Raw genomic sequence first — 27,761 nt, forward strand, 5'->3', positions numbered from 1 at the left:
TTGGGGCCGGATTGGTGCTTGGGGCCGGATTGATACTTAGGGCCAGATTGGTGCTTGGGGTCGGATTGGGGCTTGGAGCTGGATTGGTGCATGGGTCCAGATTGGTGCTTGGGGCTGGATTGATACTTAGGGCCGGATTGGTGATTGGGTCCGCATTGGTGATTGGGTCTGGATTGATACTTGCAGCTGGATTGATACTTAGGGCCGGATTGGTGCCTGGGGCCGGATTGGGGCTTGGAGCTGGATTGGTGCTTGGGGCCAGATTGGTGATTGGGTCCGGATTGATACTTGGGTCCGGATTGATACTTGGGTCCGGATTGATGCTTGGGGCCGGATTGGTGATTGGGTCCGGATTGATACTTGGGTCCGGATTGGTGCTTGGGGCCGGATTGGTGATTGGGTCCGGATTGATACTTGGGTCCGGATTGGTGCTTGGGGCCGGATTGGTGATTGGGTCCGGATTGATGCTTGGGGCCGGATTGGTGATTGGGTTCGGATTGATGCTTGGGGCCGGTTTGGAGTGGTGTGCCCGAGCCTAAGGGTTAAACAACAAGCCAGTGTTTAGCCGATCTCAGCACCGGGCCAGCTCACCACTCTGAGGTTTTTCTCGTCTCAACGCTGAACTGACTCTGTAGTCTTCAGACTCCTGGACTGGCTGCCGTACTGACACTGCCTCTGTGTCTATGAACTGACTTTCATGGGCTCTGAGGTTCATGTTCTCTGTGCTATTTGTTTACTTTTTTATTGTTTGCACAATTTGCTCTTTTTATTCATACATTGCACATCTGACAGTCTTCGTTGTGTGGGTTTCTTTGGGAATTCTGTTGTATTCCTTTGTATTGTGGCTGCCTGCCAGAAGGCGAATCTCAAGGAATATGTACATAATTTAATAATAAATATATTTCGAACTTTGAGTGACGAAGAGGACAAATTCCAAGGTGTAGATTCATGGGACAGAAATGTGGGCCGGAGACTCAGCGGAATGTAGGCTGAGGTTTGAGTTAAAGTGAACGGGTGTGGGTGTGAGGATTGATGAAGGAGTTGTCATCCAGTTCAGAATCGCCCAGAGTATAGGCTGTACCAGAGGCATTGGCCAATAAGACGGTTGGAATTCCTCTCGATAAAAAAGGAACATTACAACCAATGTTTACCCAAGGGATTCTGCAGATGCTGGAGGCCCAGAGGAATGCACACAAAAAGCTGGAGGAACTCAGGAAGCATCTTTGGAGGGGAATAAACAATTTATGTTTCAGGCTGAGGGCCTTCATCAGGACTGGAAGTTCAGAAGAAGTGAGGGTGGGGGGAAGAAGCTGGCAGGTGAGACCAGGTGAGGGGTGGTGGGAGGGGGAGGGAGAAGAAAGCTGAGAGGTGATAGGTGGGAGGTGTAAAGGGCTGAGGAAGAAGGAATCTGATTGGAGAAGAGAGTGAAGCATGGGAGAAAGGGAGGGAGGTGATGGTCAGGTGTGGAGAAGAGAACGGGTGAGAGGAGAAGCAGGATGGGGAATGGAAAAAAAAAGAGGGAGGGAGAGGAATTATCAGAACTTGGAGAAATTAGTGTTCATGCCTTCAGGCTGGAGGCTGCCCAGATGGAATATGAGATGTTGCTCCTCCACCCCAAGAGTGGCCACATCATGGCAGTCGAGGCGTTAAGCAGCTTGTGTGTGTTACCCAATCTAATTAAATTAACCAGTCTACTTAATTAGCAGTGACTGTGCTAAAGTTCCACATTTATCTTCATATATTTACTTTATTATTTAGAGATACAGCAAGTTAACAGGCCCTTGTGGCCCAATTACGCCCAATTAACCTCCAGAACAATCTGTCTTTGGGATGCGGGAGGAAACCAGAGCAGCCGGAGGAAATCTGCGTGGTCACCAGGAAACTGTAGAAAGTCGTTACAAACAGTGGCAGACCTGAAGCCGGTCAGTAGCACTGCAATGGCATTACACTAACTGCTAGGGACTTCCCAGGAAGTGGAAATCTCTCTTTATTCCTTTGCGCACTGACAATACAAAGACTGGAGAAAGTTTCAGCTTATAAAGCACATCATCCACTGTGAATACTGAAAATTAGTGGATCGACATTGCAATGTTCTGGTATATAATAGCAATGGGTTACGGTAGAGTCACACTGTAACGTGTTATAATGCTGGCAAAGACCTGTAATGATGACACATGGTTACTAGACAAATTGCGATGGGATACAGTGGATTCCGTGAATTGGGCATCCATTAATCAGGGCAGCCAGTTATCTGGGAGATAGCTTTTAAAGGACAAAAGCTAATTGAGAAAATAGCCAGGATTTTCTTTGTTTATTTGGGACACTGTGCTGCTTAATTGGAGTAGGACACAATTGCCGAACAGTTTCTACCTAGCATCGTGTGGCCATTAGATACCGCACCGTGCTTAGAGTAAAGAGTTCTTAAGTAGCATCAGTTACGCATGTTTGTGTTCAAAAAGCAGTCATCGTTGTCACTGACAGTCAGTGAGAAATAAGCAGTGAGACAATCCAGAACTGCTGTGCCCACTGCGGTTTCAAGCATTCAGACTTGGGGATGCCAGAAACAACCGGGAGTGAAAATGGAACAATTTCACTGCTTCAAGTTAGGAACTACAAAGAATTTGAAGGAATCATCAATCATCTTGAATGTTATAATTGGGCCCAAAATGTGCTGGTCCTGATGTGTCCCAATGAACCAGAATCCACTGAACCACTGTACATACAAATCAAGTCAACAGGCATTAAGTACAGCTCTAGGTAGTTTGACATCGGAGACAATGGGCACCTACAATTGTCACTGAAGTTGACCAGTGCCAATGGTGAGAACACTCCTCTGCAGGTGATTGATCATTGTGAAGCCAGCCAATGCCATATCCGATTTTGCTTAAGACTTCAGGGAGGGAAAGGTCCTTTGTAGGTAGGTTGACTGTGCCAAGTTCACAGGAGGATTTTATGCGACCTTCCTCACCCTTCCCCCACCGCAGCCCCTGCCCCGTCCGGCTTCCATGCTGCTTTAGGCTTTTTCTGCAACCCAATTGTAGGACATTTGATGAGAGGTTACTAGGGAGAGAAAATATTGGAAATGCTCAGCAGGTTGGACAGCATCTCTGGAGAAATGATAATAGATAATAGATCTATAATAATAGGTAATAGATTATCTATTGTAATAATATTATAGATAATAGATTATATCTATTATAATAGATATAATAGATAATTATCTCATAATTAATAGATAATAGATTGCCAAAGCCTCTCTCCCTCCACTGATTCTGCCTGACCCATCCTGAGCACGATCTATTTATAATTCTGACACCCAGTGTACACTGTATTTAGGGTGCCACGGTAACATAGCGGTTAGTGTGGTACTATAACAGCTCAGGGTGCGAAGTTCGGAGTTCAATCCCGGTGACCTTCGTAAGGAGTCCTCTTTGTGGGATGTGTGGGATTTCTCCGGGTGCTTCTGCTCCCTCCCACTGTCCAAAGGTGTACCGGGTAGGTCAATCGGTCATCGTAAATTGTCCTGTGATTAGGTTCAGGGTTAATTCGGGGTTGTTGGGGGTTGCTGGGCGGAGTGGCTCGTAGGGCTGGAAGGGTCTATTCCGCACTGCATCACTAATAAATAAACTTGAAAGTAACAGTGATGATGATAAATTGGAACTCGAACTTGCGGGTGAACTTGAGCCCCGAAACGCAGGCTTCGTGTGCTTTGCCTGAGGAAACTTAGTGAGTGAGTGTGATTTTCAGTTATTTTCTGTCCAGATATCCTCACTTTCCTCTAATAAAGAGCCCACACGGAAAATTGATATTGGCTACAGGGCATATTGAGAATCAGCTGTTTGAAATTCTGTTGCAGGAATTCTGAATTTCTTCCTCTTGGCCAGATGATGAGAGAGAGCAGAGGCACAAGAGTGAGGAGAGAGAGAGCAAAACAGTTCAGAACAGCGTGATGAGCAAAACTTTTTGCTGAACAAAATCCACTGGTTCACTCCAGCTCACTTCTCCATTCTGATTTTGATCATTAGCATTGAATTCACAGTAATGTCGAAGAGGAAAGACCTGTGGGAATTAGTGCGTCCTGCCTTCCCTCCTTCCTCCATGCTATCATAACCTTGTTCGCCGAGGTCCTGCGGCCTTCCTTGGCATCTTGCTCAGCAGAGCCATCAACGACGTCTGACTGCGGGGGGAGCTCGGCTCCTGAGCTGCATGCTTGCTTCTTAAAACCCACTGGGAAAACTTGTTCTCTTTGTATGGCTTATGCAAACTTTCCTCCTGAAAAGAGATGAACTAAGTATGAATTCAAGTTCAGATTTATCATCATTCAACCAAACACATATATACCACCAACCAAAACAATGTTCCTCCAGATCAAGGTGCACCACACAGTACATATAACTCACATACATAACACATAAAATATTATTACCACAAATAAATTAATAAATAATAAGGTGCATTTACAATACAAATGAACAAGTAAATAGTAAAATACTACTGGTGCTTCAAACATGATGAGACCTGAGTTGTGGGAGGGAGTTCAGTAGTCTTACAGCCTGGGGGAAGAAGCTGTTTCCTATCCTAACAGTCCTTGTCCTGTTGTTACAGTATCTGCTGCCTGACTAGGGGGGGGCTCAAAGAATTTGTTGTACGAATGGGAAGGATCATTGACAATGCATACGCAGCGTTCCTGATAAATATCTCAGATGGATGGAAGAGAGACCCAATGATCCTCTAGACAGACCTCACAATCCTTTGTGGGGACCTGTAGTCAGATGCCTTGCAATTCCCATACCAGACAGTTAGAATGCCCTCAGTAGCACTCCTCGCCCGGAGCTCACCACACGTGCAGAATTCCCAAGCACAGGATTATTGGCACTTGTCACAGTCACATGTGACAGAAACAGGCCCCACACCACCAAGGTTCAGGAATAGATGAACCATCAGGATCTTGAACCAGAAGGGGATAACTTCACTCACCCCAACACTGAATTTGCTTTGAACTCAGCCCACCACATCCAGAGTTCAATCCATCAGGAAGGACACCCACCCCTGTGATTGTCTCTGTACGACGTGAGCGGGTAACTGCTCTAAATGGAAACAATAGTACCCACGTGTACAGGATCTCAGCTCATGATTGTCAATAAACACTGACAGCGACTGTCAATAGCTGTGCGCAGAATCCTAAAGTTCAAAGTAAATTTATTATCGAAGTACATATTTATCGCCATATACAACCCCGAGATTCACTTCCTTGTGGGCATTCATAGTAAATCAAGAAACACAATAGAATCAGTGAAAGACCACATGCATAGGATGGACAACAATCAATATGCAAAAAAAATCAACAACTGTGCAAATACAAAAAGAAAGAAAAATAATAATAATAAATAAGTAAGAAATATGGAGAACATGAGATGAAGATGAAGAAGATGAAGTGAGTCAAGAGGAACAGCTCAGTGATGGGGAGAGGAAAGCTGAGTGAAATTATCTCCTCTGGTTCAAGAGTCTGATGGTTGAGGATAATAACTGTTCCTGAACCAGTTGCTGTGAAGCCTGAGGCTCTTGTACCACCTCCCTGATGGCAGCAGTGAGGGGACAATGAATCGTCACCCATTGGCAATCATCCCCAGGAACTGCCTTGCCCAAGCAATTTACTTTACACCCCTTCAGTTGTGGTTGAGTGGAAACCCAGTATGGTTTCATGAAAAGGCATAAGAATGTGTGCGTTCCAGTACTTCTGTGCCTCTGTGATCCTGTACTCCTGTGCCTCTCTGTTCCTGTCCTCCTGCGCCTGTCTGTTCCTGTGCTCCTGTGCCTCTGTGTTCCTGTACTTCTGTGCCTCTGTGTTCTTGTACTCCTGTGCCTCTGTGTACCTGTATTCCTGTGCCTCTGTAACCTCTATTCTTGTGTCTCTGTGTTCCTGTATTCCTGTGCCTCTCTGTTCCTGTATTCCTGTGCCTCTGTGTTCCTGTACTCACGTGTCTCTGTGTTCCTGTATTACTGTGTCTCTCTATTCCTGTATTCCTGTGCCTCTGTGTTCCTGTACTCCTGTGCCTCTGTAACCTCTATTCTTGTGTGTCTGTGTTCCTGTATTCCTGTGCCTCTCCGTACCTGTATTCCTGTGCCTATGTGTTCCTGTATTCCTGTGCATCTGTAACCTCTACTCTTGTATCTCTGTGTTCCTGTACTCCTGTGCCTCTGTGTTCCTGTACTCCTGTGCCTCTGTGTTCCTGTACTCCTGTGCATCTGTAACCTCTACTCTTGTATCTCTGTGTTCCTGTATTCCTTTGTCTCTGTGACCCTGTACTCCTGTGCCTCTGTGTTCCTGTACTCCTGTGCCTCTGTGTTCCTGTATTCCTGTGCCTCTGTGTTCCTATACTCCTGTGCCTCTCTGTTCCTGTACTCTTGTGCCTCTGTGTTCCTGTACTCCTGTGCCTCTCTGTTCCTGTATTCCTTTGTCTCTCTGTTCCTGTATTCCTGTGTCTCTCTGTTCCTGTACTCCTGTGTCTCTCTGTTCCTGTATTCCTGTGTGTCTCTGTTCCTGTATTCATGTGCCTCTGTGTTCCTGTACTCCTGTGCCACTGTGTTCCTGTACTCCTGTGCCACTGTGTACCTGTATTCCTGTGTCTCTGTGTTCCTGTACTCCTGTGTCTCTCTGTTCCTGTATTCCTCTGCCTCTGTGATCCTGTACTCCTGTGCCTCTGTGTTCCTGTACTCCTGTGCCTCTCTGTTCCTGTATTACTGTGCCTCTATGTTCCTGTACTCCTGTGTCTCTGTGTTCCTGTATTACTGTGCCTCTGTGTTCCTGTATTCCTGTGCCTCTGTGATCCTGTATTCCTGTGCCTCTGTGTTCCTGTACTCCTGTGCCTCTGTGTTCCTGTATTCCTGTGTCTCTGTGTTCCTGTACGCCTCTGTGTTCCTGTATTCCTGTGCCTCTGTGTTCCTATACTCCTGTGCCTCTCTGTTCCTGTACTCTTGTGCCTCTGTGTTTTTGTACTCCTGTGCCTCTGTGTTCCTGTATTCCTGTGCCTCTCTGATCCTGTATTCCTGTGCCTCTGTGTTCCTGTATTCCTGTGCCTCTGTGTTCCTCTATTCCTGTGTCTCTGTGATCCTGTACTCCTGTGCCTCTGTGTTCCTGTACTCCTGTGCCTCTGTGTTCCTGTATTCCTGTGCCTCTGTGTTCCTATACTCCTGTGCCTCTCTGTTCCTGTACTCTTGTGCCTCTGTGTTCCTGTACTCCTGTGCCTCTGTGTTCCTGTATTCCTGTGCTTCTGTGATCCTGTATTCCTGTGCCTCTGTGTTCCTGTACTCACGTGTCTCTGTGTTCCTGTATTACTGTGTCTCTCTATTCCTGTATTCCTGTGCCTCTGTGTTCCTGTACTCCTGTGCCTCTGTAACCTCTATTCTTGTGTGTCTGTGTTCCTGTATTCCTGTGCCTCTCCGTACCTGTATTCCTGTGCCTATGTGTTCCTGTATTCCTGTGCATCTGTAACCTCTACTCTTGTATCTCTGTGTTCCTGTACTCCTGTGCCTCTGTGTTCCTGTACTCCTGTGCCTCTGTGTACCTGTATTCCTGTGCCTCTGTAACCTCTATTCTTGTGTCTCTGTGTTCCTGTATTCCTGTGCCTCTCTGTTCCTGTATTCCTGTGCCTCTGTGTTCCTGTACTCCTGTGCATCTGTAACCTCTACTCTTGTATCTCTGTGTTCCTGTACTCCTGTGCCTCTGTGTTCCTGTACTCCTGTGCCTCTGTGTACCTGTATTCCTGTGCCTCTGTAACCTCTATTCTTGTGTCTCTGTGTTCCTGTATTCCTGTGCCTCTGTGATCCTGTATTCCTGTGCCTCTGTGTTCCTGTACTCCTGTGCCTCTGTGTTCCTGTATTCCTGTGTCTCTGTGTTCCTGTACTCCTGTGTCCCTCTGTTCCTGTATTCCAGTGTCTCTCTGTTCCTGTATTCCTGTGCCTCTCTGTTCCTGTATTCCTTTGTCTCTGTGATCCTGTACTCCTGTGCCTCTGTGTTCCTGTACTCCTGTGCCTCTGTGTTCCTGTATTCCTGTGCCTCTGTGATCCTGTATTCCTGTGCCTCTGTGTTCCTGTACTCCTGTGTCCCTCTGTTCCTGTATTCCAGTGTCTCTCTGTTCCTGTATTCCTGTGCCTCTCTGTTCCTGTATTCCTTTGTCTCTCTGTTCCTGTATTCCTGTGTCTCTCTGTTCCTGTACTCCTGTGTCTCTCTGTTCCTGTATTCCTGTGTGTCTCTGTTCCTGTATTCCTGTGCCTCTGTGTTCCTGTACTCCTGTGCCACTGTGTTCCTGTACTCCTGTGCCACTGTGTACCTGTATTCCTGTGTCTCTGTGTTCCTGTACTCCTGTGTCTCTCTGTTCCTGTATTCCTCTGCCTCTGTGATCCTGTACTCCTGTGCCTCTGTGTTCCTGTACTCCTGTGCCTCTCTGTTCCTGTATTCCTGTGCCTCTATGTTCCTGTACTCCTGTGTCTCTGTGTTCCTGTATTACTGTGTCTCTGTGTTCCTGTATTACTGTGCCTCTGTGTTCCTGTATTCCTGTGCCTCTGTGATCCTGTATTCCTGTGCCTCTGTGTTCCTGTACTCCTGTGCCTCTGTGTTCCTGTATTCCTGTGTCTCTGTGTTCCTGTACTCCTGTGCCTCTGTGTTCCTGTATTCCTGTGCCTCTGTGTTCCTATACTCCTGTGCCTCTCTGTTCCTGTACTCTTGTGCCTCTGTGTTCCTGTACTCCTGTGCCTCTGTGTTCCTGTATTCCTGTGCCTCTGTGATCCTGTATTCCTGTGCCTCTGTGTTCCTGTATTCCTGTGCCTCTGCGTTCCTCTATTCCTGTGTCTCTGTGATCCTGTACTCCTGTGCCTCTGTGTTCCTGTACTCCTGTGCCTCTGTGTTCCTGTATTCCTGTGCCTCTGTGTTCCTATACTCCTGTGCCTCTCTGTTCCTGTACTCTTGTGCCTCTGTGTTCCTGTACTCCTGTGCCTCTGTGTTCCTGTATTCCTGTGCTTCTGTGATCCTGTATTCCTGTGCCTCTGTGTTCCTGTACTCCTGTGCCTCTGTGTTCCTGTATTCCTGTGCCTCTGCGTTCCTCTATTCCTGTGTCTCTGTGATCCTGTACTCCTGTGCCTCTGTGTTCCTGTACTCCTGTGCCTCTGTGTTCCTGTATTCCTGTGCCTCTGTGTTCCTATACTCCTGTGCCTCTCTGTTCCTGTACTCTTGTGCCTCTGTGTTCCTGTACTCCTGTGCCTCTGTGTTCCTGTATTCCTGTGCCTCTGTGATCCTGTATTCCTGTGCCTCTGTGTTCCTGTACTCCTGTGCCTCTGTGTTCCTGTACTCCTGTGCCTCTGTGTTCCTGTACTCCTGTGCCTCTGTTTTCTGTATTCCTGTGCCTCTGTGTTCCTATACTCCTGTGCCTCTCTGTTCCTGTACTCTTGTGCCTCTGTCTTCCTGTACTCCTGTGCCTCTGTTCCTGTATTCCTGTGCCTCTGTGATCCTGTATTCCTGTGCCTCTGTGTTCCTGTACTCCTGTGCCTCTGTGTTCCTGTATTCCTGTGTCTCTGTGTTCCTGTACTCCTGTGTCTCTCTGTTCCTGTATTCCTGTGTCTCTCTGTTCCTGTACTCCTGTGTCTCTCTGTTCCTGTACTCCTGTGCCTCTGTGCTCCTGGACTCTTTTGGGTCTGTGTTTTTGAGATGATAAGAGGCATGATCAAGTGGACAGCCAGTGACTTTTCCATAGGGTAACAATGGCTAATATTCTCTGGAATACTTCACTTCATTACTGTTTGACATGATATTGCGTTGGGCTTTCACCCCAGCGTTACATCTAATAGTCCGGATAATCTGCCTTGTGTTCTGAGGATACTGGATTATCGGAGTTTTACTTCTCAGTCAACTTGCCCGAGAGACGCCAACCCTCTGTGAAAGATGGTCTCCTTACCTGTTGTTGGGTGGGAGTAAACAGGGACATGGAGTTCGCCGTCTCGGGAGTCGCACAGTATGATTCCAGCAGCTGCAAGTCGCAGCTCTTGAAACAGCATCTCTCCACGATCCCTGTACTTGGCTTTACGGAATTCTTATCTGGGGGGCAAAGGTCACAGTTATTTTCTGGCACTGTACTCCTCGCTGGCCGTTTCTCGATCGATCTGAATTCTTTTCACCAAATCGAGGTCCCTGGCCAGCTAGCCCCAGTGAATTTGTACAAAAAGATTCATTTGTTAGTCATGTGTAGATTGAAACATGCAGTGAAATGCAGCTTTGATGTTAAGAACCAGTACAGCCGAGTGATTGTTTGGGTTCAACCTGTGAGTGTCACAACACATTCTGGCGCCAACATTGCATGCCTACTATGATCAGCAGAAAAACACAGCACACAGCATGCAGCCAAACAACTGCAGCAGAACAAGTCCCATTCCTCTGTCACACACAAACAAACACAGACATTCCTCTCACTCCTGAGCAGGCCTCTGGGCCTCCAATCTCCAGTCTCCAGGCTTCAGGCTTTAGACATCAACCATCGGCCTTTGAATTCCAGATTTCCAGTGAATCTTCAGTTCAGTCCCCTCCCCGCCCGCTCTATCCAATGACAGGACCCTGAACTGCAGACAACCTCCAGGCTCGAAATCTGCACACTCTAATTGACCATGCCTCATGCCTCATGGTTGGCCTTCAAGTGCGGAGTGGAACCCTGGTCTGTCCTATGGGTAGCATGGTAGTATAGTGGCTAGCATAACGCTTTTACAGTGTCAGTGACCTGGGTTCAATTCCTGCCTCTGTCTGTAAGGAGTTTATATGTTCTCCCTGTGACAACACGGGTTTCCTCCAGGTGCTCTGATTTCCTCACACTTTACAAACAGGTTAGTAGGTTAATTGGTCACACGGGTACAAATGGCTCGTGCAATCTCATTGAACCAGAACGGTGCTATATCTCAAAATTAAATTGAACTTTAAACTGGCTTCTAACAACTACACATCCCTGTCCCTAAATCCCAATTTGACCTCTATCCCTGAGCCAACGTTATATATGGAAGCGTACTCCCCATCGGTGAATCCCAGTTCTTCTCAGTCAGTGCTCGATCTGAGACACCATGATCACAACCGGACGCTGGAAATCCCAAATACAAACAGACTACTGTCGGAAGGAGCCAGTCATAAACACAGTAAATTCTGCAGCTGCTGGAAATCCAGAGCGACACACAGACACACAAAATGCTGGAGGAACTCAGCAGATCAGGCAGCACCTTTGTAGAGGGGTGAACAGTCAGTGTTTTTGGGCCGAGACTCTTTCTTTCCATTCCCTCCCTGTTCAGGTGCCTGTCTAAATGCCCCTGAAACATTGGTATTGTATCCGTTTCTACCATCTCCCCTGGCAAAACCTGCCAGGCACATGCAGCGGATTCTGGTTAATTGGGCCACCAGTTAACTGGAGCAGCTGCCTATTTGGGACAACCCTTAAAGAACAAAAACTAATCGAAAAAACAGCCAGCATTCCCTTCGTATATTTGGGACATCATGCTGCTAAGTTAGGGCTGAACAAATTCTAACAGTTGCGTGGGCTTGTGTGGCCATTAGACACTACACCATGTTCAAGTGAACAGATCTTAACTAGCAGCTGTTGCATGTGTTGGTGTTTAAAAAGCAGTGATTCTTGTCATGGATAATTGGCAAGAAATAAGCAGTGAGACAATTCAGAATTGTTCTGCTCACTGCGGTTTCAACCATTCTGGCTTGGAGATGCCAGAAACAGCTGGGAGTGAAAATGACTACTTCAACAAGTTAGAAACAATGAAGAATTTGAAGGGATCTCGAATATTACAATGAAAAGAAGATTCAGAAGATGCATTTGTCGAGAGCATAGCATGAAGACAGTCCACTATCGGCACTGGGTGGCCACACTGATTGTGTTCATTGAGTACATTAGATGAATTCCTCCGTCTTTAACTATTAGGAACTAATACACAGTTTTATAGTACTGTAGTAGTATCGGTAGTGTTCTCATTTGTTCTGTATTTCATTTAAATACATAATTTGCTACTCATTTTGTCTTTTTTATAGTTTTTTAACTATTTCCATGGAACATTGGCTAATTGGTGCAGCCACTTAATTGGGCCAAGAGAACAGTTCCCAATGTATCCCAATTACTGTACTACTTCCTTAAACTATTCTGCCTCTCACCTAGGAGCTATGTATTTAACGTTTCCACCACTGGAAAAGATCTACATAACTTATTCATACCTCTATAATTTTATAGACTTTTAGGTAAAGATTAGCTTTATCGGTCACATGTGCATTGAACTGTTGAAACACACAGTGAACTGCACTGGTGCGCCAAGTTTCCAGCACATAACATAAACTGCCATTAAGGTCCCACAATAATGTAGCTGCTAGGGCGACACTACCACAGCTTGGGGGCATTCCGGAGTTCAGATTTCAACACCCTCTGTAAGGAATTCTTACGATATTCCCATGAGCGCTTGGGTTTCCTCCAGGTGCTCTGGTTTCCTACAACAAACCGAACTTGAACTTGAATGACAGGGAAAAGAGATTTTGTTGATTTGGCATCTGATATATTTTGCTATATATTCGTGGTGTTGGGCAGTATAGAAATAGACCTTTGGACCAACGGAGTCTACTTTGAATACAAAATAGCCATTTACGTGGAGGCTCCAATAATTCTGTTATTTAATCCCCACATGTTTTCACCAGCAGATTCTGCCATTCATCGACGCATGATTTACAATTCACCTGATGCTTTTCCACAGAGTTTGAGTGGAGAAGAGAACCAGAGGTCATGAGCTGAGGGTGAAAGGTGAAATGTTTAAGGGTACTTTTTCTTTATAAACTTTTTTTTATTGTATTTCAAGTAGTTACAAAATAAAAGTATGGAAAAAAAAAGTATATTACCCATCCCCCCCTCCCCAACCCCTCCCCCCCAGCATCCCTATAGAGAAAAAAAAGAGAAAGAAAGAAAGAGTGCCTCGATATTGGAAGATCCCCTCATGCTCCATGGAGTTTGTAATAACTTTAGTGTGTGTATATATATATATATATATGTGTGTATATATATATATATATCTATATATATATATATTTTTTAATTATTTATTTCCCCAAATAACCAATTATTTTATCTTTGGAGCACCTATATATTTAATCCTGTCTTTTGTAAATAAGGGTGCCAAATTTTCAAAGATGTTGTTTAAGGGAACTTGAGGGAGAACTTCTTCAGTCAGATGGTGGAGAGAGTGAGCAAGTACCATGGGTATTTGATTGTAATTTTTGAGAAAAATTTGGACAAGGTCATTGATGGGAGGGCTAGGGAGGGTTATGATCTAGGTGTGGGTCGATGGCATTCAGCAGAATAAGTTCAGCCTGGACTAGATGAGCCAAAGGGTCTGCTTCTGTGCAAGAGTTGTCTATGACTCTATCGACCCACACAATATTGGGCTACGGGAGGGGACCGGAGCGTCTTAACGAAACTCAGGCAGACTGCACACAGGCAGCACCAGAGGTCAGGAATGAATCTGGCTCTCTAACTCTGTGATCCGCCGGCTGCACCACTGTGGCATCCATTGCAATAGTCCTCGCCAATCACATGTTGGCAATTGCATTCAAAGTTACCCCTACCTCTGAGCAACTTCCTTTATCCCAGGCTTTGCGATGTTGCAGTCTCTTCAGGTAGCTAGAGCCCCTTAGTAGACCTTCAGCTCCATAAAACGCTGGTTAGACCACACTTGGAACAGTGTTTGGATCAGGTCTCCTCAGTAAAGGAAAGGTGTGGAGGCTTTAGAGAGGGTGTAGAGGAGATTTACCGGGAGCATGTCTTATGAGGATAGGTTGAGGGTGCTAGGGCTTTTCTCTCTAGAGCAAAGGAGGATGAGAGGTGACTTGATAGAGGCGTACGAGATGATAAGAGTCATACATGAAGTGGACAGCCAGAGATTTTCCCCCAGGGTGTAAATGGCTAATTTTAAGGTAATTGGAGGAAATTATGGGGAGGATGTCAGAAGTACATTTTTTACAGAGTGATGGGTGCATGAAACATACTGCCAGGGGTGTTGTTAGAAGCAGATACTTTAGTGATGTTTAAGAGTTTTAGGTTGGCGCATGGATGACAGAAAAATGGAGGGCAACCAGAAAGGCTAGATTGATCTTAGAGTTGGTTAAAATGTTGCCACAACATTGTGGGCCAAAGGGCCTGTACTGTGCTATATACTATGATCCATGTACAAAGTTCAATGGTATGAGCCTGATTTTGCACAGCCCAACAGTATGAAGTGATCAGTGTCCATTCTCAAGACTGGCTTAGTGTCACCACAATCTGGTCCATTGAGGAGTCTATCACGGTCAAATATTTCCAAGCGTGGACATCAAAAGGCCAGGTGGCTGTACCATTCCTCCTAGGAAGCTGAATTAAAGGAAGGCATGCCAATGTGAGTCAGGGAAACAGGGAATGAATCTGTGCAGCTTCCTGAGCTAAATCACTCGCAGTGCCAGAGTCACCTTCATCTTCATCTCCATCTTCATCTGCATGATGACGCGAGTTTACCCTGTTGCTCTGGATACCACCCCAGCCTGACCTCCCCCAACCAGTCAAAACACGTGTAGGTTAACTAGCCACTGTAATTGCGAGCATAAGACCATATGATTCTGGGACAAAATGTGCCCATTCAGCCCATCAAGTCTGCTCTGCCATTCCATCACTGCTGAACCTTTTCAACCCCATTTTCCCATGTAATTCTTAACCCCTTTACCAATCAAGAACCTGTCAATCAAATATACCCAGTGACTTGGCCTCCTCAACTATCTGTGACAATGAATTCCACAGAATCACCCTCCTCTGGCTGAAGAAACTCCTCCTCATCTCTGTTCTAACAGGACGTCTTTGTGTTCAGAGGCTGTGCCCTCTGGTCCTAGACTTCCCCACTTTAGGAAACATTCTGCCACATCAACACTATCTAGGCTTTTCAATATTTGGCAGGTTTCAATGAGATCCCCCCTCATTTTTCTAAACTCAAGCCCTGAGCCACCAAACACACCTCATGTGTTAACCCTTTCATTCCTGGGATCAGTCTGGTGAACCTCCACTGAACCCATTCCAATGTCAGCAAGTCCTTTCTTAGATAAGGGGCTTAAAACTACTCACAATTTTCCAAATATGGTATGACCATTGCCTTAGCAATACCTTAATTTTGAATCCATGCCCCTGGAACACGAACTGTCTCTCTAATGAAATCACCCTCTCCACCTACATACCAGTTTTAATATCCGGTGGTCTTCAATGATATTCTTACCCTCATCCTTCTGAATTCCTTTGAGTGCAGGCCCAGAGACATCAAGTTTGCCTCAGAAATGTTAACCCTTTCACTTCTGGGTTAATTCTTGTGAAGCTTTTCTAGACCCCCTCCAAAGCCAGCACATAAGCAAGATGGTTGGTTTCTTGACGAATGGGAGGTGCAAAGAGGACCTATATTCTCACTTGCACTCTAGGGACTTGGGAGTCCTAGTTTAGGATTCCTTTAAGGTTATCTTGCAGATTGATTCAGTAGTAAGGAAGGCAAAAGAAATGTTGGCTTTCACTTTGAGACGACAACAATGCAAAGGCAATGATGTAATGCTCGGCTTCATACGGGGTTGGTCAGTCTGCGTTTGGAATATTGTGAGTAACCTTGGGCCCCTTATCTGAGGAAAGCATGTTCTGATGCTGTCATTGGAGAGGATCCAGAGGAAGTTCTAAAGAATAATCCCAGGAATGAAAGGGTTAATGTATGAGGAGCATAGCTGGCTCTGGGCCTGTACTCACTGGAGCTTAGAAAGATGAGGGGGATCTCAATGAAACCTATCGGGTTTTGAAGGGCCTGGATAGAGTGGGCACGGAGAGGAGGTTTCCATAGAGTCTACAAGTATAAACTCAGAATAAAAGGACATGTCTTTAAAAGTTAAGGCTGGCATTCTGGTGGTTAGGATCACCGATGCAGACCAGGTTCAATTCCTGGTCAGGGAGGAGTGTTTGGAATAGTGTGACAGGTTTTGGACCCCTCATCGAAGGAAGGGTGTGCTGGCATCAGAGAGGAGTTTCATGGGAATTATCCCATGAGTGAAAGGGTTAATGTATCAAGAGTGTTTGATGACTCTGAGCCTTTTATTTATTGGCGTTTAGAAGAATAAGGAGGGAATCTCATCGAAAAATATCTAACATTGAAAGGACTAGATAGAGTGGATGTGGAGAGGATGTTTCCAATAGTGGGGTAATCTTGGACCAGAGGGCACAGCCTCAGAATTGAGGGGCGTCCATTTAGAACAGAGATGAGGAGGAATTTCTTTAGCCAGAGGGTGGTGAATCTGTGGAATTCATTGCAATGGACAGCAATGGAGGCCAAGCCATTGGGTGCATTTAAGGCAGAGATTGTTAGGTTCTTGGGAGAAGTTAAAAAAGGATTGAATGGTGGAGTGTACCCTAATGAGCCAAATGGTCTAATTCTGCTCCTATATCGTATGGCCTTATGGCTTATCTTGTTGGGCCAAAGAGTTCAAGCAACTGCTCACATAATCAGTGCATACACTGGGTTCAATTAGACACAAGAAGGAGTCTTATTTTGTTTAATCTTGGCTCCGTACCCAACATCTGGGATGAATATTTGGTCCATATAGCTCCACATATGGGCCCTATTGTGTAGAGCAGGCCAAAGTCCTGAAAGCACATTGTAGCTTCGGCATGCCCCTGACTTCAGAGAAATAAAAGGCAAATGAACTTAACATCTGATTTTTTTTCTCTCTGACATTATCTGGCAACATTTCATCTTGAAGTTTAAACATTCCAACCACTCACAGAGGACAACAGCTAACTCGTCTGACAACCCAATCATCTTCACTCACCCACAGACCATATCCTATACTTAGGAATGTTTTGGAATGAGATCAGATCCAAGCTCTGAACAATTTGGAGAGGCAGAGCACATACCTCAGATGTGACTGGTGGATGGCACAGGACTACTGCAGGGTATGTCGTAGTTTCTGGCCAGTCTGTTGTCTTTTGCTCATTGATTGTCTGTCTGACATGGTGAGCACTTTTTCACTGATTCTATTGTGTGTACTTACTGTGAAGACCTACAAGGAACTGAATCTCCAGGTTGCACATAGTGTCATCTACCGCACATACTTTGATAATACATTTATGTTGAACTTTGAACCTGGCATATTACAGTACAGAACAGGCCCTTTGGTCCACGGTGATCTTCATCGGCATCAAGTCCATATTTAAATTTGCTGATGACACCACTGTCGTTGACAGAATCAAAGGTGGTGACAAATCAGCATAGAGGAGAGAGATTGAAAATCCGGCTGAGGGGTGCCATAAAATCAACCTCTCACTCAATGTCGGCAAGACCAAAAAGCTGATTATTGACGTCAGATGAAGGAACCCAGACAGGTCCTAGAGCCAGTCCTCATCAGGAATCCACCTATTTAACTCTAATCTAGTCATGGGACAATTTGCAATGACAGCTTCACCAATGAATCGATTCATCCTCGGACTGTGGAAGGAAACTGGAAACACACACACACGTGGGAAGGGATGTAGAAACTGGCTAACCGACAACGTTGGAATTGACCTCTGAACTCTGAGCATCATGTTAATTGCTATGCTACTGTGGCGTGGTTCATCCTGCCTTTAACTGTGTTGAGACTTTTTTGCTTTAAGCAAACCAGATTTCATCGCTCAATCACCAAAGAAGCTTGTCCTGAACTGTTCAATGAATTCCCCGTGCTTGTAACCTGCAGTGAGAGCTCCTTCACAATTAGAAACACCTATTACCAACATCCTCTACAAAACTCTCTCATCTGTGTGTATGGGGTGACACTAAAGGACTAGCCCTAGCGTATCCTTGGGTGGTGTGGGTTGCTAACATATCTGATGCATTTCACTATCTGGTTCAATGTCCACCTGATAAATAAATCTGAATCTGATTTTGAAAGATCAGGGTGGAAAAGGTCTTTAATTATGCTCACTGCTTGCCTGCGGCAGGCTTAAATATAAATGGAGTCGATGAACAGAAGGCTGGTTTGCGCTGTGGACTAAACTATGACCACAACTATAAATATGGAATAAAATGTGCATAATTACATAAATACCAGAATGTACTTACATTGTGAACAGCATTATAAAATGTGTTTTAAACTGTTTACAGTACAATGTCATCACAGGGATAATAGATACAGGGGATGGGTGGGTAACTGGAATGGTTGATCAGTCATGGAGGTAATAGATACAGGGGGTGGGGGGTAACTGGAATGGTTGATCAGTCACGAGGGTAATAGATACAGTGGGTGGGTAACTGGAATGGTTGATCAGTCACGAGGGTAATAGATACAGGGGGTGGGGGGTAACTGGAATGGTTGATCAGTCACGGGGGTAATAGATACAGGGGGTGGGGGGTAACTGGAATGGTTGATCAGTCACGGGGGTAATAGATAAAGGGAGTGGGTGGGTAACTGGAATGGTTGATCAGTCACGAAGGTAATAGATACAGTGGGTGGGTAACTGGAATGGTTGATCAGTCACGAGGGTAATAGATACAGTGGGGGGTAACTGGAATGGTTGATCAGTCACGAGGGTAATAGATACAGTGGGGGGTAACTGGAATGGTTGATCAGTCACGAGGGTAATAGATACAGTGGGTGGGTAACTGGAATGGTTGATCAGTCACGAGGGTAATAGATACAGTGGGTGGGTAACTGGAATGGTTGATCAGTCACGAGGGTAATAGATACAGTGGGTGGGTAACTGGAATGGTTGATCAGTCACGAGGGTAATAGATACAGTGGGGGGTAACTGGAATGGTTGATCAGTCACGAGGGTAATAGATACAGTGGGTGGGTAACTGGAATGGTTGATCAGTCACGAGGGTAATAGATACAGTGGGTGGGTAACTGGAATGGTTGATCAGTCACGAGGGTAATAGATACAGGGGTGGGGGGTAACTGGAATGGTTGATCAGTCACGAGGGTAATAGATACAGGGGGTGGGGGGTAACTGGAATGGTTGATCAGTCATGAGGGTAATAGATACAGTGGGTGGGTAACTGGAATGGTTGATCAGTCACGAGGGTAATAGATACAAGGGGTGGGGGGTAACTGGAATGGTTGATCAGTCACGGGGGTAATAGATACAGGGGGTGGGGGTAACTGGAATGGTTGATCAGTCATGAGGGTAATAGATACAGGGGGTGGGGGGTAACTGGAATGGTTGATCAGTCACGGGGGTAATAGATACAGGGGGTGGGGGGTAACTGGAATGGTTGATCAGATTAACTGCCTGGGGGAGTTGAGAGAGAAACTTTTAAAATAGTGTGAATTTTTTGTTTTACTAGCCCTGTAGTACTTTCCAGAATGGAAATCATCATAGCAGGGAGCCATCGAATAGTGGAATAAAAACTGTCTTTGAGCCTGGTTTTGTATTTTCGGCCCAATGGGAGAGGGAAGGAGGAGTGTGAGGTCTTTGATTACGCTGAACACAAGAATATCTGCAGGTACTGGAAACCCAGAGCAACACCACGCAAAATGCTGGAGGAACTCAGCAGGTCAGGCAGCATCTATGGAAATGAATAAACAGCAGACGTTTCGGGCCAAGACCCTTCTTCAGGATTGGATAGGAAGAGGGAAGATGCTAGAATTAAATGGGGGAGTAACAGGGAAGAAGGTCACGGGCTGAAGAAGAAAGAATCTGACTGGAGAGGAGAGTGGACAATAGGAAAAAAGGAAGGAGGAGGGGGCCCACAGGGGATGTAATAGGCAGGTGAGAAGCTGTGAATGGAGGAAGGATTTCTTTTCACCAGAAGGAGAAATTGATATTCATATTATCAGGTGGGAGGCCACCCAGACAGGAGTTAAAATGTTGCTCCTCCACTCTGAGGGTGGGCTCATCTTGGCACAAGAGGAGGCCATGGATCAGCACATCAGAATGGGAATGGGAACAGGAATTAAAATGTTTGGCCATCAGGAAGATGGTGCAGATGGAGCAGGGGTGCTTAGCAAAGTGATCCGCCAATTTATGATGGGTCTTACTAATGTGGAGGAGGCTGCATTGGGAGCACCAGACACAATAGACGAGCCCAGCAGGTATGCAGGTGAGATGTTGTCTCACCTGGAAGATCTGTTTGGGGCTCTGAATGGAGGTGAGGGAGGAGGTGTATGGGCTGGTGTAGTAATCATATCTTAATTAGTTTTGTGGATAAACATGTGTAAAAAGGTAGCAGTACCCTACAATGCATAACAATAAGGTAAAATCAGAAATAAAATACAACGAGTAGTGCAAAAAGAGATCAAGTTAGTGAGGAAGAGTTCATGAATTCATAGACCATTCAGAAATCTGATGGCGGAGGAGAAGGAGCTGTTGTTAAAATGTTAGTGTGTGTCTTTAGGCTCCTGTACCTCCTCAGTAATGAGAACAAGGCAGGTCCCTGATGGCTCAACGAGCTGCAACTCAGCAGCCGGATGGTTAACCGTAAAATGGAAAGGTATTCACTCGAGCATCTTGATGGAAATGTTCACAACAACTTACATTAATGCAAGAGTATGGTTGAAATTGAAAGCAAAGCCACCAGCCTGATAGCATGAAAGTCTATGTTTTTCCTTTCAGCAGTTCTTTTCCCACTCACTTCCCTCTTCTTCTATTCCTTGCTCTGGCCTCTTAACTCTTCTTTCCTGCCTAGCACCTACTCATGGTACCTCTTCTCCTTCCCCATTCCCTACAGTCCACTCTCCTCCTCGATCAGATTCCTTCCCCTCCACCCAGCTTCACCCATCACTTTCTAACTTGTCAAACTTCCCATGCCCCCAAACTTGTTATTCTGACATTTTCTTTTCCAGTCTTAATGAAAATTCTCTGCCCAAGACATCGACTGTTTATTGATTATCATAGATGCTGAGTTCCTCCAGCACCTTGTGTGCGTCGCTTTGGATTTCCAGCATCTGCAGAACCTTGTGTGTTTATAGGCCCCCCCCCCCAACCCATCAAGTCTGCCCTGGAAAACAAACACTGTAATCAAAAGGCTTTCAGCCAGAACTCACCGAAATAAAAGCCTCGGTCGCCACAGACAAACTGCAGCGTGTCCACGAGCTCGGAACCACAGAGATTCTCAGCCACCACTGGCCACTGGGGCAGGATAATGAGGCAACACAGGAGCATCCAGAAGCGATTCAGTGTATGGACCTGCCCAGGGAAGAAATGAAGAACAGCTTCAGACCAGCCGGTGGCTGCACTCACCCATCTCAGCTTTCATATCACTGGCAAGTGCTGCAAAAGTGCATGTTTCCTGGCAGCAGAACTACGCAATACATAAGCATTAAAAAAACTATAGATTACAATAAAATGTGTGTACCTATATCTACCTATATTATCAAAGTATATATATGTCACTACATACAAGATTCCTTTTCTTGTGGGCATACTCAGCAAACCCAAGAAGTACAATAAGCTCAATGAAAAATGGCACCCAGCAGGACGGACAAGCAATGTGCAAAATGACAACAAAGTGTGCAGATGCAAAAGAAGATGACGACGATGATAATAAATGAGAAATATATATCGAGAACATGAGATGAAGAGTCCTTGACAGTAATAATTTAAACAAGTAGTGCAAAAAGTGAGAAAGATTTTGAGGTTTGTCCATTCGCAAATCTGATGGCAGAGGGGAGGAAGCTGCTCCTGAAATGTTGAGTGCATGTCTTCAGCTTCCTGTACATCCTCCCTGATGGTAGCAATGAGAAGAGGGCATGTCCTGGGTGATGGACGCTTTTTGAATATGCCCTGGATGCTGGGGAGGCCAGTGCCCTTAATGGAGCCTACAGAGTTCACAATCCTGTGCAGTAGCACCTTCCCCCCACCCCCCATACCAGACTAAAGGTGGCAGCAGTGGTTTTAGGGGACCTGTGCGACTTCTTCCAGTTTGTCCATGAAATAGTTTAATTTCTTCTCTTTTAATGTTTTTTTATCTCACTTTTCAAGCTGGCTGGGGTCCTGTCGGAGTCCGTGATCTGCAGCTGCACTCAAACCATGGTTCTTCACGGCAGTGGGTTCTCGCTCTTGGAACTTGCCGAGCAGCCTGGCTTTGATATTTCCAGGAGCGGCCTGGAAGACCGTGAGCCTTCAGGGTGCAGCCCCATGAGTTCCTCGCCAGTGTCGCGAGAGATTGAGACATCAAGACAGCAGTGTACAATGCTGTCAAAATGAGCCACTCTGTAACATGTAAGCAGTGAGCTGTTGGTCTCCTCTCTGGCTGTGGCAGGAGCGATACCTCTCACTCCCTCACCAGTGAGAGAGAGTGCTGGGATGGACAATAGTGTTTGATGGGCTCCAGATCATGGTCTCAGGGGTTATGCTGCTGTTTGCATGTGGGTGGTTGTTGTTTTTGCAGCTGCTTGTGGGTGGGAAGGGGAAGGGGGATATTGGGCTTCTAACATTTTCTGTCATTCAGTCTTTGGGTTTGTGTTCTGTTCTGTGGATGTCTGTGAAAAAGGTTGCATTCTATATACACTCTCTGATATTAAACTGAACCACCGAACCATTTGCGAGTGTCTTTGACACCAGACCAATTCTCCTCGAATACCTATCGAAATATATCCGCACCATTTCCTAGGCTTCTGCTCGGTGGTATAACACGCACTCATCGGTGGGCAGTGGTGGCAAATAGACACATGAGGAAATTCAGCATTGACCCTCACCCACTTTCACAGATTCATCACAGAAAGCAATCTGTCTTGAAGCTGAGAAAGGTGACTGCTTTGCCCAAGGGCCACAAGGAATCGCAGCAAGTTGTGGGCCCAGATCAGTTCATCATGGGACGATGCCTCCCCTTCCTGGACTCTGTCCACATTCGAGCTGTCTCGAAAGAGCAACCAACATAATCAAACCCCCTAATTTAAGAGACTCTCAGATAGGCACATGGATGACAGAAAAATGGAGGGCTACGTGGAAGAGAAAGGTTAGATTGTGGGAAAGGCACAATATTGTGGGCTGAAGGGCCTGTGCTGTTCCAGTTCTATATTCTCATTCTGTTAGTTTCTTCCTTTGCACAGTCTCACTGTGCTCGTGTTTGGAACTGATTCGTGTGGAATGCACAGATACAGATTTCTTTTAACCTGCGGAATATTCCCGCCAACTGAATTAAAGCCGGGATTGGCTTCACTCTTTTCCCTGTTTGTGATCCCTCTTCACCACCCAATCACTTTAGTTACGGACAAATAATTCGCTAAACCCTCAAAAACACATGATGTAAACTTAAGGGCGGTATTAGACTCAATAATGATTACCTTCAACCCTGCCGTGGACGGTACCAATGCCGGGAGTTAAAGGAGGAGGGTTGGGCAACTCCATCCCCTAAAAGCCCAGAGCTACAGAAAAGCCAACAGAAGCTTCCTGGGTGAGGAAGGATATACCAAGAAGATAAGTGACAGCTGGAAAGACTGGCCCAGGATAGGGGAATCTGGTGAGCTACTGTCAGCACCGTGCCCCCGTAGGGGCGATGGGGCTCGAGTAAGTAAGGTTTACCTCTACTGGTAAATGAGACCCAGGTGTAGCTGTGGTTTGTTCAACAGGGTGAGATATTGTACATATGCTCACAGACTCGAGCACAGCACAGGTAGTTCCACAGTGAGGTATCAAGCACTGAGATATTATTACGAGAGTGCAGCACATTGGCATAGTGGTAGGTGTAACGCCATTTTGTTTTTGGAAATACAGCATGTAACAGTGTGATTTACGCTGCCGCAGGCTGAGGCACGGGCAGACGGTGGCACAGGGAGGGTTGTAGAGGGACTCGCCAGAATCAGGCAAGGTGCCCGAAACTCTACTCAGACAGCCGGCCGCAGCATTGCGGACGGGATACCGCACCCATGGAGGAGCAAACTGAAAGAACGCGCGGTGTAGCGACCAGAATAACAGGTGAGTTACTAAAACGGTGCTCAAAGCTGATCCACCGGAGCATGAACGTGGCAGAGCTTTCACTTTCTCGGTGAGGAGATTACCAGTGAAACTGCATTTTGACAACAGAATGGTGGCTAAGTAACGTACCGAATCCTAATGACAGAGTAACACGATTGTCTGCAGTCTAACAGTAAATACAGTTTTCTATTACAACGATGGGTGTAAGCTATAACTAATGAAACTCCTGAACCTTGGACTGCATTTCATGCATTCTGCTCCTTTGCTTGCGTCTCCCTCTTACTGCACTAACACAATCTAGAGTAGGCCCTCCATTGATCGGGGCTCACCATGGATGTTACATCCTAGCTGTCCACACGAGCCAGTACACAGGCCAGAGCAGTATGATATGGAGAGCAAGTTGCTCCCCCTCACCACGCGGCTGATGAATCCAAAGGAACGGCAAAAACGGATGCATTTTGGCACCAGAGAGGTTGCAGGAGCTGCCGGCCAGCATTGAACTCAACGTCAGACTGCCTTAGGGACTTCAGCTCTGGATTTTTCCTCAGGGTTTACTCCCGAAGCCTTCCTTCCCCACGAGTGGGTACGGCCACAAGGCAGTGGAGGTTTGAGTCAGAGTTCCCCTCCTCCTACATGAGATGATCTGCCGAAAACAACTGTTTGAAGGCACCTATAACTCGCTTTTACCCCTTCTCCTGACAGTAGAAATGGCTTAGTAGCTAAACCACATGTGAAGGGCAGGAGCTGGACTGGGTTGTCAAAGGCCATTTGAGACGCACACCATTAGGAGAACTTAGTAAGTAGTGGGAGCTTATCCCCGTTACCCCCTCCCCGGCTATGACAACCTTAATGAAAGAGCCATACTGAGCACAATCCACATCCCTATTTACTAGTCACTGGCTCTCGCTGTTCTCTCCCCTATAACACACAGCTAATAACACTGGGGCAGTTTGCCCATGGTTGTGGGGAGGAATGTTGTATGAAGTCCGAGTTCAGATACCACGGGGGCAATCACAGACTGGGGCAGTATCTGCAGATACTCACAGGATGCCGACAGACCCGAGTATCTGTAGCCACAAGGTAGCAGGGATTTGAGCTCAGAGTCTTCCTTCTCCTAGAGGAGCTGGCAACCATGGCTGAGAGTCCCATCTGCCCAAATATATGATTTTTCGAGTTGTATTCTATACTACCTGTGGTAGTTGTATTATGCACACCTATTGAATGTGTTAGTGAACATACAGAATCAGAGTCACTGACATATGCCATGAAATATGGTGTTTTCCTGCAGCAGAACAGTGCTGTACATAGAAATATTACTCTGTTACAATAGGAAATACACGTAAAAGTCAGAAAGGCAGTGCAAAAAGATTAGTGAGGTAGTGTTAAACACAAGAGATTCTGCAGGCACTGGGAACCCAGAGCAAGGCACACAAACTGCTGGAGGAACTCGGCAGGTCAGGCAGCATCCATGGAAATGAATAAACAGTCGACATTTTGGGCCCAGACCCTTCATCAGAACTGAAAAGAAAGGGGGAAGGCACCAAGATAAAAAGGTGGAGGTGGAGGGGAAGGAGGACAGCAAGAAGGTGATAGGTGAAGCCAAAAGGGTGGGAGAGGTAAAGATGTAGATTAAGCTGTTATAACACCCAGGAGAGATACCATGCATGCAGACATTGTATACACCGGCACAGAATATTGAGAGAATGGACTTCCATTAGAACAGGGATCTTCTATTGAAATGCACATTAGTGAAAAGTCCTTATATACACTTAGACTGTGCACAGATACTGAGTCTTTCAGATAAAAATTTAAAGTATTTCCTTCTAAGATATGATTTTAACTTTATCCGCATCTCAGAGCTTTCTTGGCATCGGCCGTTAATAAATCTTGCCGTACGTTGCCTGAAGCTCAGAGCCTGCCCCATCAGCCCAGCTGTGAATGTTTCGCTTGCCAGCAGAGTCAGCAACTGAACTCTGAACTAACGAGCACCACTGCTCGTTTCAACTGGAGTGTATGGAGAGAGTTCTCTGCCTTCCCTTCACAAGCACCCGTCATCTCTGCCTATAAATACCCTCCAGTGGCCTTCCTTTAATCCTGAAGCTCAATGCTCAGAAGTTTTTAAAGACAATGGTTAATACCGTCTGTATTCCTCTTTCTACTAGCACCCATGCTTTCTGTCTGCCTCTCTATCATTGCTGTCATTTCTCACTGTTTTATTTTATTAAGATACAGTGTGAAACAGGCCCTTCCGGCCCAGCCATCTACCGACTTAACCCTAGCCTAATCCCAGGACAACTCACCCTGACCAATTAACGTACTAACGGGGAGCACCCTGAGAAAACGCATGCATTCCACAATGAGGATGTACGGACACCGGGTCTGAACCCTGGATTCCGATGCCCCGTCGCGCTAACTGCTTCGGTACCCTGGCACCCCTACTTATCGCTCATTCTGTTCTGCCTAAATTCCGTAATTTTTCATCCTCTTGCTCCTGTTTCCACCACCCAATATTGTTTCTATTTTACCCTTTTTGCTCTTTCACCTCTGTGCTCCCTCTCTGAATCCCCCTTCTCTCTCTCTCTCTCTCTCTCTCTCTCTCTCTCTCTCTCTCTCTCTCTCTCTCTCTCTCTCTCTCTCTCTCTCTCTCTCTCTCAGAAACTTGTAAACTCAGCCAGCTCCATCATGGGCACCAGCCTACCCAGCATGAAGGACATCTTCAAAAGGCAATGCCTCAAAAGGGTGGCATCCATCATTAAGGACCTCCATTAGCCACGACATGCCCTCTTCTCATTGCTACCATCAGGGGGGAGGTACAGGAGCCAGAGGACACACACTCAAATTATTCAGGCACCGTTTCTTCACATCTGACATCAGATTTCTAAATGCACAATTAACCCATGTAAGCTACCTTAGTGTTTATTCCCTCTCTTTTGCACTACTTCTTTAATTTATTTTCTATTTGATGTAAACTTTAATTTCTTGTTTAATGTCTTGTTTTAGTTCCAGAGCTTCTGGCTCAGTTGTTTTTGTTATTATGCATTGCACGGTACTGTGGCACAAAACAACACATATGCCTCTGATATTAAACCTGATTCTGATTCTCTCTCTCTTTCCCTTGAGTCACTCCAGCCCACCCTGCTCTAATCCACTTCTAGTTTTTTTTATATATTGCTTTCTCTCTGACTGTCCATGCCTCACCAGAGCAGAACGAATGCTCTCGTCAAAATGACTGAACTCCACATCAGATTAAAAGATGAGCTTTACTTGTCACACGTACGTCAAAACATCGTGTGAAATGCGTCACTTCCATCCAGTCAAACCAGAGGGGATTGCGCTGGGGTGGGGGGGGAGCCTGCCAGTACTGCCACGCTACCAGTGCCAACATAGCATGCCCGCAACTCACAAAGCCCATCCCGTGTGTCTTTGAAGTGTCCGAGGAAACGCACGCGCCACGGGGAGGGCATGCGAACTCCTGGCAGACAATGGCGGGATTCGAACCCCGATCGGTCATGGTTGGAGCCACAAAGTGATTGCGCTATCCTGACATCCCAGCTTTTGCCATGCTAATGGAAAAACCAGCACAAAATCTCCCCAGCAATAAATAAAAGGACTCCACTTAAATTATGAGAAGTTATAAAAATGACCCGCGCTTGACTTCAGAAGTCAAACACAAATTGACACGAATGTCAGACAAAGGGGTTCACCTGTAGTGCACAACTGCAGCAGATGGAGCTGTGTGTAGAGTTCATGATGGGGTCTGTAGTGCGACTCTCCTCTGCGATCCTTCAGTGCTGGGTAATACTGCGGTGAGAGTCA

At 46.0% G+C, this 27,761-nt stretch overlaps 1 protein-coding gene across 1 annotated transcript; it reads right to left on the reverse strand.

The window, feature by feature from the left end:
* Positions 1-1,737: 1,737 nt before the first annotated feature.
* LOC132395744 (insulin-like growth factor I) lies at positions 1,738-27,761 on the reverse strand. Its single transcript, XM_059972717.1, has 4 exons — positions 27,650-27,761; positions 21,074-21,215; positions 9,948-10,087; positions 1,738-4,272 (listed from the first exon to the last, which is right to left on the reverse strand). The coding sequence occupies exons 1-4, from the start codon at positions 27,692-27,694 to the stop codon at positions 4,105-4,107; spliced, it is 495 nt and encodes a 164-aa protein (XP_059828700.1). The 5' UTR covers positions 27,695-27,761; the 3' UTR covers positions 1,738-4,104.

Source organism: Hypanus sabinus, chromosome 6 (assembly GCF_030144855.1).
Source record: "Hypanus sabinus isolate sHypSab1 chromosome 6, sHypSab1.hap1, whole genome shotgun sequence".
NCBI lineage: Eukaryota > Metazoa > Chordata > Chondrichthyes > Myliobatiformes > Dasyatidae > Hypanus > Hypanus sabinus.